Raw genomic sequence first — 11,617 nt, forward strand, 5'->3', positions numbered from 1 at the left:
TGTGTGAGAAGGACATGAATTTATTTGTCATGGAAAATATAATTATCTATGGCAGAAGTCCATCTCTTTCTTTCTCTTTTTACACACACACACACACACACACACACACACACACACACACACACACACACACACACACACACACACACACACACATACATAGACACACACTTCCTCACATTCCCACACTTATATTATGCTCACATACACATCACATGACACACCAAAATCACTTTTCAAGAGCAACAGCGTTTTTATCACAAAAAGAGTATGCATAGCTGTTTTGTGTTGATGCTACATATTAAAACGTGAGAATTTTCATCAAAAATAGAATGCTCACAAATATTCTTCTGTAGTCAAGGATGATCACAAAGTATCTGCCTATTGCAGATCTAAATTAGCTAACCACATGCACAGGGACTTGGTCCCACGAGGGCAAAAAGGGGTTTCTTGCAAATTCCCAATGTCAGTTTGTCTCGTAATACACGTCACCTGCCTTATTAAAAAGACGGTTGATCAGTGCCTAGTCACTCATTTAACCATGAACATTTGATCAGCAGATCGGGCCTAGCACAAGTTTAGAGGCTTCAACATGCAACATACAGTGACACTGATAATGATATTCATGCTCCGCTAATACCAAGACGGTTGTCGAGTTAATTGACATGACAAACAGCGAGCAACTCTGAAATATTATTTTTCCTCGTGCAACATTTGCAAAGACTAATTTTCTATCATTTCTATTATTTCAATCACATTTCACAACATGATTAAAACATTTGAGAAGGCTAACAGAAACCCTGAACATTGCTAATTACGATCATGTGCACACTCATTCAAACTTACATTAGTATAAATACAAGTACATTGAGAAAATCTATTTGTCCCTGGCCACTCCCCATTTATCGTAGTCATGTTTCTTTGTTGGTAGGCTGCCAAGCATTTCTCCAATCAAATAGTAAGCTGAAACAACACAAAAGCTAACATTCAATTTTTTTGTTTCCTTTTTACATTTAGTCAAGTTTTGATTTGTTATTATTATTTTGTGTGCTTTCTGTTGTCTTTTTTCTTAGTAAGTACATTATTTAAAGAGAAAAAAAGTGCTGCAAATGGACCATTGTAACATTTAAAGTAGGACACTTAATTATTCCACTATGAGAGAGAGAGAGAGAGAGAGAGAGAGAGAGAGAGAGAGGGGGAGAGAGAGGGAGGGAGAGAGAGAGAGAGAGAGAGAGAGAGAGAGAGACTCAGACTCAGAACTTTATTACAAAAGGATAAAGGTTTTAGGCAAAGCCTATTCTTCCAACCTGTCCTTTATACAACACATAAAGACAGACGCACATTACAAATATAAATTCAATCATATAAAATACAGAAATACATTGTACAGAATGCAACACAATGTGCATTTAAGGAATTACATAAGGAGAACTCAAAAAATTACAAAATTACATTGACATAGTTATACCTTTCATTTGGGAATAAGTTGCTCCGATCAGCTACACCTCCGTTAACATTAGTACAAAATGTTTAACAAAATAACAATCGAACAAGACATTTCATTCACGAATGATGTGTGAACGTGACTGTCTCTTAAACATTTTCACTGAAGTTGCATTTCTTATCTGTTGGGGTAAGGAGTTCCAGAGAAACGCTCCCGAGAAGGCTAAACTCGATTTGTAGAGGTCTATGCGAGGTATGGGAGGGATGATTTTTTGGGACCCATATCTTTTTGTGGCATGTTTGAAATGTGATTGCAAATATTTAGGACAGTCGTCATTTAGAATTTTATACATGAACACAGCCTTGTTTAACGTCAACTGATCTTTCAAGGGGAGGAAATTCAAGAGCTTTAGTTTATCATCCGTGGACCTATTCAAATCATGCAGAATAAGTTTTGCAGCTCGGCGATGCAGGGAATTGAGTCTTTTTAAATGAACATCACTGCAGTTATCCCAAAGTGTCGATGCGAAGTTTATATGAGGCATTATGTGGGCGTAATAGAACATTTTGAGTGCTGCAGAATCAGCGTAATGCCTTAATTTTGATAACAGGTACAAATTTTTTGATACTAGTTTGCAAATATTACTCAAATGAGTTTGCCATTTCAACTCTTGATCAATGGTAACACCCAATAATCTATGTTCCCTAACTTGCTGCACTTGAGTTGAACCAACTGACAGTTGTAATTGTAAAGGACTTAATTGGTGTTTTTGTCTCGTGGTTATCACCATACTCTTTGTTTTAATCGGATGAATGATCATTGCATTAGAAACGCACCACTCAGTAATTTCATCCACACTTGTTTGAAGAGAAGAGTTGACGGATTCCAAAGATTTTTGACTGGTGTGAACAGAAGAGTCATCGGCGAAGAACTCACATCTAACTTTTTCATCGGACACATGAAGGGGTAAATCATTTATATAAATACAGAACAAGATAGGTCCTAATACAGACCCTTGAGGGACACCACTTCTGACAAACTCATTTGACGAAGTTTTACAGTTAATGGATACATACTGTTTCCGTTTTGAAAGATACGATTCAAAAAAGGCACAGGCTGAGTCGTCTTTTAAATAGCACTTTAATTTCTTTAGTAGAAGTGAGTGATCTACTAGGTCAAAGGCTTTCTTAAAGTCCAAAAACAACGCTCCCGTTATGTCTGCTTTGTTTATTGCTGACAGCCAAGTCTCGCATAAAGAGCTTAAGGCGGTGTGGCAGGAATGCTTAGAGCGGAATCCAGACTGAAAAGGATGAAACAGATTCATTTGTTCCATATATGCCAGTAGGTGTTTTTGTATGTGCTTTTCTAAGGGTTTAGATGGAACAGGTAAGAGGGAAATAGGTCTAAAGTTGTTTGGGTCTGTAAGATCCTTATTTTTTGGAAGGGGTAATACTTTTGCACACTTTAAAATAGAAGGGAACACGTTTTGTTGTATGCTTAGGTTATAAACATAAGTTAGGGAATCGACAATGTAAGGTAAAGCAAGTTTTAGCAACTTGACTGGAATCTTGTCTGGACCCATTGACTTCTTATTCGCCATTTGTTCTACCAGTTTTCCTACTTCGTGCACTGAGATTGGAGGAATAGAAAACGTGTCAGTTTGAGTCAACTTTTGTCCACAGAATGTTTTTAATTTTTTAAAACAATCATCCGTATCAAGGGAATCATTGTGATTGAGACAAGATTTTAGGTTGTCTGCTAGCGAAATGAAGTGTTTGTTAAAATCATTTGGAGATATTTGTGAATGAGTATTGGTTGATCCCTTCCTAGATTTATCAAGAATTTCATTCACTGCTCGCCAGATTGTAGCTGTATCCTTTTTTTCAGAAATCAGTTTATTAAAATATTCTGCCTTTGCTTGTCTCACTGTGTCTAAAACTTTATTTTTTTGCAGTTTATACTCTGTTTTCATGTTGCGCTCTTTAAAATAATCACGCATCGCCATAGCCTCGATAATGTCTGAGGTTAACCAAGGGGGGAGCTGGGGATGTTTCACTCTATGCTGACGTAGTGGTGCGTGTTTATCAATTATTGAACACAAAATATGGTGAAAAATATTGCAAGCGCCCTCTGCGTCACTTCAATTGAATACGCTATAAAATGGGGCTTCGTTAAGGTCAAAGAAAAAGGCAGATTCATCAAAATACTTGAAACTTCTGTATTCGATTGTTGTGTGGCCTTTATGACATGATTTTGGCAATCTAAGAGAAATCGAGAAAAAAACAGAATGATGGTCACTAAAACTGGAATGCACTACTTGCGCATTTGCAACGATATTCTTACTATCAGTGTAAACATGATCAATCAGGGTTGATGAAGTATTTGAGAGAGAGAGAGAGAGAGAGAGAGAGAGAGAGAGTGAGAGAGAGAGAGAGAGAGAGAGAGAGAGAGAGAGAGAGAGAGAGAGAGAGAGAGAGAGAGAGAGAGAGAGAGAAGGGACTGTGTCTTGGTATAAGGGAAACAAACACGACTGTAGTTATGACACTATTCAAGCTTATTGGATTTAGCTCCCTTAGCATGCAATCTTTATGTGATCTTTTTTCATTGACTTAAAAAAAAAGATTTTTTAAAGAATCCTTTAAACAACAAAATGAAGGTTTTAAATCTAACATGATTTACGAATTAAACCTAAAGTATTTCTGAAGAGTAAAACATGAAGAAGAAGAAAACTAAACAAAACATTTTTTAATCTATTGTTATTTTCATTGCGATTTGCAGATTTACAGAAGTATCTGTATGTGAAAAAATGAACAGACAAAAAAGTCAATCCATATGCACATGAACACACATATATGTATACACACACACACACACACACACACACACACACACACACACACACACACAAACACACCCACACACACACAAACACACACACATATGCCAACACACACTCACAGAAGTACACACCCTCCCCATTACTTACATTCCAAAACAGGTGGGCAGTAGGTGTAAACTTTGAGGCGGAAGTCTGCACATTTGAAGGCAAACGAAGTATGGTCAACTCAACATTTCATAAATACTGTGTAATCATGTTTTTTTCTTACCTGGACCTGAAGTGCTATAAATAGCCTTATTCATCAATGACAAGAACCAAAAACGTTATCAAAACTCAAAACAATTGACAAGGGTCAACACAATAATTATTCTCCAATCATTTGAATCAAACAAGTTACATGTATCAACACGGCATAATTATCTAGTCTGGCAGGGGCTCCCCTTTCAAAACCATGAAGGCATTCCTGGTTTTTAGAGGTGAATTATTGAATTAAACAACAGCAAGAGAGAGAGAGAGAGAGAGAGAGAGAGAGAGAGAGAGAGAGAGAGAGAGAGAGAGAGAGAGAGAGAGAGAGAGAGAGAGAGAGAGAGAGAGAGAGAGAGAGAGAGAGAGAGAGAGAGAGAGAGAGAGAGAGAGAGAGAGAGAGAGAGACAGACAGACAGACAGACAGACAGACAGACAGACAGACAGACAGAGACAGAGTCTGGAGTCTGGAGTCTGGATGGTTTATTGATTGGGCCTTGGGCCCATTTCAATTCGGGGTGTACACATTTTCATCATTCATGCTTCATGAAAAATAATCATTGTAATATTAATCATAATAAAATAAATCATCATCATCGTAATGACAGTCGACATGACGACTGTGGAAACAGGCATTTACAACAGCAAAACGTTTGGAAAAGGACAGTAAGCATCAGCACAAAATCCAGTCTCTGTCGCACTTCACTCATGTCTCTCTGTCCTCTTTCCGTCCATCCATCCATCCATCCATCCAGCCAGCCAGCCATCCATCCATCCATCCTTCTATCCATCTCGTGTCCCTCTGTCCTCCATCCATCTAATCAACCGTCTGACTGTCCAACCATTCATCCGTCATCCATCTATTCATCACTCCATCTATCCCTTCACATGCCCTTTCACACGCAAATCTGCAAGCAGTTATATGCATAATCGTTGCATCTCTGATACATAGCATCACATTAACGTTTTCAAAAAAGACAAAACTTTATTACTGTTTTTTAAGCAATGGACAGAAAGCAGCAAAAATAGCATACACATAAAACAAGCTCGTGCAATATCTCATATTCACTGTCCCCACTCACTGCGTATTTTAAACGCGTTCATGATGAAGGTTGCAAGTCTAAGTAATATTGATCTGTTTGGTGTCGCTAGAAGTAGCGCCAGTTTAAAGCTTGATGGGCGGTTGTAATATTTTGCAGGTATGTAGTACTCGCGAATACCAGCATATTTTGGACATTTCAAAACAAAGTGAATTTCATCTTCGGTCTCGTTTGCGCAGAATGGACACAAGTAATCTTCAGCAGTTGACGACCGAGTGTGTCGTAATCGATGCACTTTGAGTGGCGAGACACCAAGTCTTAACCTAATCAGGCAGTTTCTTGCTTTGACGTGCTTCAGGTCATTTAAGTATGAAGACATAGATAAGGCTGACTTGAAAGTGCTATAGAAAAGGAATCGTTCTTTACTTTGTACTGTTTCTATCCACTCTTGCTTGTATAATGTGACTAGTCTGTTCTTGAATTCCGTTATGAACGCATTTTCATTTCCAACGCCTTGTTGAATCCAAACTTGGTCAAAGCCGTATTTGTACAGCACATAGCAAACTGATGACGCCCATGTTCTTTTATTTTGTTCGTGTAAATAAAGCAGCATTTTATAAGCTTTTTGTGGCAATCGATGACTAGGCATTTTCAGGATGCGCAACCAAAATCGTATGGACTTAACAAACGTGTTGACAAATAACGGGTGTCTGCCAGTTTCTCCATACACAAGTGTGTTTGGTGTTTTCATGCTTGTGTTCAGAAACCTCTTAAGGGCAAACAGATGCACCTTTTCGATAGGTGAATGGTCTGCATCAAGGCCCCAGACTTCTGCCGCATAATTGAGCATGGGCTGGATCTGGGAGTCGAATAGTTTATAGAATATGTTTGGTGATCTTTCTCCTAGAGTCCACAGTACCTTAAAAATACCAATCACACCCTTTCTTGCACGCAGCGCTAAATCGTTCAGCGTGTGAGAAAATGTCAACCTTGTAGAAAAGTAAATTCCTAAGTATTTATACATGTTCACAGTTTCCATTTCGATATTGCCATACATCCATTTTTCAATCGCTGCAATGTGACCACCATTTCTGAAGATAACTATGTTAGATTTTTCTAAATTAACAGTCAAGCCAAGATTACAAGCAGTTTGGTATAGCACGTTTATCTGGTTCTGTAACCCACACACAGTGTCGGAAATCAAAATAACGTCATCTGCGAACATGAGAATCAATATCTCAATAAAATCTGGGATAAGTTGTATACCGTGTCGTCCTTTTCGCTTGATTTCGTCCGCCAATTCGTTAATGAAAAGTGAGAACAAAATTGGACTATTTATTTCTCCCTGCTTCAGGCCTCTCGGACACATGAAAAGGTCAGTGACCTCTGCTCCTGCCCTAACTTTTGCTTTAACAACGTTGTACATACTAAGTATGGCTTGGTACATTTTACCTTTTATTCCTTTGCTTTGCAACACCTTCCACAGCTTTGTACGGTCTACTGAGTCGAAGGCCTTCTTGAAGTCAATAAAAGCAACGTATAGTTTTTTGTGTGACAGTAACTGTCTTTGTACCATAGCAAATAGAGTAAAAATATGATCGGTCGTACTGTACTTTTTACGAAAGCCAGCTTGGCTTTCATTTAATAGGTTGTTGGATTCTACCCAACTAGTTAGTCTTTTGTTTATGATAAAGCTGTATAGTTTGCTGCAAATATTAAGTAATGATATGCCTCTATAATTGTCTGGATTGTTAATATCCCCTTTTTTATGAAGAGGGTGAATGATGGATTCAGACCAGTCTTCAGGATATGAACCTGATGTAAACAGTTTGTTGAAGAACCGGGCTAGGAATGGTACAACATGAAAAGCTGAATTTTTGAAAAGCTCACTAATAACACCATCTGGTCCTGCAGCTTTACCATTTTTTAATGCTCGTATGGCTTCGTAAACCTCTGTTTCTGTTATGTCATATTCCAGCATCTGGGTAGTCTCTAGTTCATTTTCATCTACTACCTCTTGTGCTTCGTCAACAGTAGTATTGTTTGCGTCCGTTTCTGTGAATGTGTTGAATACATTGTAAAAGTGTTCATACCATTGTTCAGTTTCTATTGTGTTAGCATTAGTTGTTTTCCTTGATAAAGACCTTATGGTTCTCCAGAATGTTTTAGGATCTTTGCCACTTTTTTGCAACAGTTCAATTGTTGCTTGTCTGTGGGCAACTTTTTTGCATCTGTTAAGTTCGTTGTACTCATTTCTGTTTTGTGTGTACACAAGTTTGTCTAAATTACCGTTGTGGACATTTCGTAAGTCATGTCTTACAGCTTGCCTCTTCTCTTTGCATTCAAAATCAAACCATGCCTGTTTACGTTCTTTTCCTATTGTTATACTTTTTTTCATGCATTCGCCAGCTATAAGCAGTCCTTCTGTAAACTTTCTAATCGAGGCATTTACATCCATGTCTATTTTGCTTTCTGCTTCAATAAAACAGTGTTTTACCTCTTCAGAAATTACACATGCCATAAATTCTTCCCTTTTATCTGGGCACCAAACGAGTTTGTCAATTCTATACGTCCCTGGTTGTTTTCTATCCAACTCATGTATTTCACTTTGTATTTGAATGTAGCACTCGACAGGCATATGTTTTGACTCAATTTTTTCCGCTACGTGCACTCTGATGTGCAAATCAAGGAGGAGTCTGGAGACAATAATATAGTCAATCACACTACAACCCGAGGTGGATATATATGTGAAATTCCCCCGCTCGTCACCCTGGCCACCGTTCAAAATTTTCAGATCGAACTGTTCGCAGACACTGAGTAAACATTTACCATATTCGTTCAGTTCTTTGTCTTTTGAGTTCCGTTTCACACAGTCTTTTTCTACGTAATCCTCGTGTATCGAAAAAATGTCGAGATTCTCATCGAGAAGTGTTTTGTGCACCGCATTTCTCGAACTTGTTCTGGCATTTAAATCACCAATTAATATAAAAGGGAGGTCACCACAGTCTTGTATAATATCCATCATGCAATGTTCAATGACAGCTATGCCATTCGAAATGTCTGTTTCTCTGTAATACACAGAATTGATTGGGGGCACGTACACACCCAATAAGATCACGTCCTGGTCTGTGGCCAAGAGACTCTTCGACAATCAAACAAGTTACATGTATTAACATGGCATAATTATCTAGTCTGGCAGGGGCTCCCCTTTCAAAACCATAAAGGCATTCCTGGTTTTTAGAGGTGAATTATTGAATTAAACAACAGCAAGAGAGAGAGAGAGAGAGAGAGAGAGAGAGAGAGAGAGAGAGAGAGAGAGAGAGAGAGAGAGAGAGAGAGAGAGAGAGAGAGAGAGAGAGAGAGAGAGAGAGAGAGAGAGAGAGAGAGAGAGAGAGAGAGAGAGAGAGAGAGGGAGAGGGTTGGAGAGAGAGACAGAGAGAGAGAGACAGAGACAGAGAGAGACAGAGACAGAGAGAGAGAGAGAGAGAGAGAGAGAGAGAGAGAGAGAGAGAGAGAGAGAGAGAGAGAGAGAATGACAATGACAATTCTTTATTTTACGAGGGTAACAGAATAAGCATTGGTATACTTTTTTGCATCTGGCCCTCGCCCTAAAGAGGGACTAAATCTACTATAAAAACTACTACTACTACTACAATACTTACATAATTAGTAATTAGAGAGAGAGAGAGAGAGAGAGAGAGAGAGAGAGAGAGAGAGAGAGAGAGAGAGAGAGAGAGAGAGAGAGAGAGAGAGAGAGAGAGAGAGAGAGAGAGAGAGAGAGAGAGAGAGAGAGAGAGAGAGAGAGAGAGAGAGAGAGAGAGAGAGAGAGAGAGAGAGAGGAAAAACAGAAATATGCGAAAGACAGGCATTCAGGAGAAAATGGAGCAGGAACTTCGTTTGAAACCAGCAGTCACCAAAACCCCCAACATTATCTCAATTTAAAAGACCAAAAAAGACTGTACTCATGTGTTTAACGAAGACAATACGAATAACAAATAGTACTTTGTTATTCGTACCGTCTTCGTTAAACACGTGAGTACAGTATTTTTTGGTCTTTTTATTTCTCGCTATTACGTGCAGTAACCCTTGTTCTGCTTTTCTCAAATGTTCAAAAATGTTCCCATCAATTCAGAAGATTTGCCAAACTTTTTGACAGCTGGGGGAAAGGTCACACCATCCACAAGCTTCCAAAACCTTCAAGGCCATATTGGCAAATTTGCAAAATAAAATAAAATAAAATCTAGCACCATCCCTGTGAAGACAATGGAGACTGACCTTGAGAGTTGTTCATGCGGTTCCAGAGACCATAGGTGGCAACAAGCCCCAGACCCTCCAATACCAGTACAGCCTTAATTCCGGTTCCAAGAAGACTGCGAAAGTTTGTCCTTTTTGGCTCTTTCTTCATGGCTGCTGAAGTAAATGAATCTGCACACCCAGAAAATCAAAATTCAAAAAAATGGCTGAATAAAATAATGAATCAAACACACACACACACACACACGCACGTGCACGCACACATACATACACACACACACACACACACACACACACACACAAACACAGTGACGCACACATGGGCACCCATGCATACACACACAGCAGCAGCAGCAGCCGTAACACTCGATACAAAAAAAGTAAACATTCAAGAAACACAGAGTTATAGAAGATAATATATATATTTATCCTGATTTGCTTGATACATACTGAAATTATCATTGTCACTCGCCCTCTCTCTACATTTAAACGATAACTCTACTCATTTGATAAATTTGCCATATATATACCCATTATAGGATGCAGTAATAGAAGATTATTTTTTTAGACTTTTCTCTTCATAATATTTGATGCCTAAATGTTGATAATGATGATGTCCAAGCGTACATTACGTTCAATATGGCTTTCTTTCTTGTACCCCTGTGTGTTCGAACATTGGTTCCTGAATATACATGTAGTATATTAATATGCAAGGGAGCTTCGTCGATGATTTTGAAATAAATTCGTTATCTGTATCATTATTGTTTGTTATGATCTACTTAAAAGACCACTGGGTCAACATACGGTAAATGTAACGTTTTGTTTTGTTATGAATTAAACGTTTCAACAACCTACCATTCTGGTTTTTTGATCTTGTGGAGTAGATTGGGCGAGTGCTGGATGTTAAAAAGCACCTTATAGTATGCTTACTCAATTACCTCGAAAAATAAACATTGATTTTAATCTTAATTTGATTTCTCTCTCCCTCTCTCTCTCTTTCTCTCTCATACCTATGTTTATTCTTGTTACCCTAGAAAAATAAAGATTTGTCCTTGTCACTGTCACTCTCTCTCTTTCTCTTCTCTCACACACACACACGCACACACACACATACACACACACACACACACACACATACATACATACATACACACACACACACACACACACACACACACACACACACACACACACACACACACACACACACACACACACACATATTTGTTATTTTGTACTCGGTGTATAATTGCCGTCAACAAGGGTCACAATGACTGGATACAAAACATCAAACTTTGATTGAACGTTCTGAAACTCATAGACACTTAGTTTATAACCTTCCGTGAGTTCGTCCTTGTTTCGCAGAGAATTCTGCTCAATCGACCAAAAAAGCCTAGTTCGGTGTCATTCGATAAACAGACCACTTTAGCATTGAGTACGCACCAGCTTCCAGTTTCAGATAAATGACATATTGCTACAAAATCACTTGAAGGTTCTGACGCTCTTGCATTGCAGGCGACACAAGTGGTGTAAGGGAGATCAGTCTGGACTGCAAGGATAGTAGAGGGCCGTAACTGCCACGAATATTTATAAAATTGTCAGTAGTGGTTATGCCCCTTGGTACGCTCAACAGTATCTCTGGGTACACTCAGGTTGGATTTTGTTTTGAATTGTTTGGTAAGACACGTCTTCTTTCCTCATCAAGAATGGCAAAATAACTAAAGAACGTAGTTGGGGCAGCATTACAATTGTAAAATAAAATAAGCGAACAACAAGCAAAACCCTTTCGTCAACGGA

The 11,617-nt window shown here is 38.6% G+C and overlaps 1 protein-coding gene across 2 annotated transcripts; it reads right to left on the minus strand.

Moving 5' to 3' along the window:
- Window positions 1-229: 229 nt before the first annotated feature.
- On the minus strand, window positions 230-11,389 carry LOC138952881 (protein CEBPZOS-like). Of its 2 annotated transcripts, none has more exons than XM_070324630.1 (4): window positions 11,264-11,389; window positions 9,842-9,991; window positions 4,431-4,475; window positions 230-963 (listed from the first exon to the last, which is right to left on the minus strand). In XM_070324630.1, the coding sequence occupies exons 2-4, from the start codon at window positions 9,969-9,971 to the stop codon at window positions 878-880; spliced, it is 261 nt and encodes an 86-aa protein (XP_070180731.1). In that variant the 5' UTR covers window positions 9,972-9,991; window positions 11,264-11,389; the 3' UTR covers window positions 230-877. The 2 variants fall into 2 exon arrangements, with proteins under 2 accessions (XP_070180731.1, XP_070180733.1); XM_070324632.1 differs by having other exon boundaries at window positions 11,158-11,362.
- Window positions 11,390-11,617: the final 228 nt, after the last annotated feature.

This window comes from Littorina saxatilis, linkage group LG17 (assembly GCF_037325665.1).
Source record: "Littorina saxatilis isolate snail1 linkage group LG17, US_GU_Lsax_2.0, whole genome shotgun sequence".
NCBI classification, from domain to species: Eukaryota; Metazoa; Mollusca; class Gastropoda; order Littorinimorpha; family Littorinidae; genus Littorina; species Littorina saxatilis.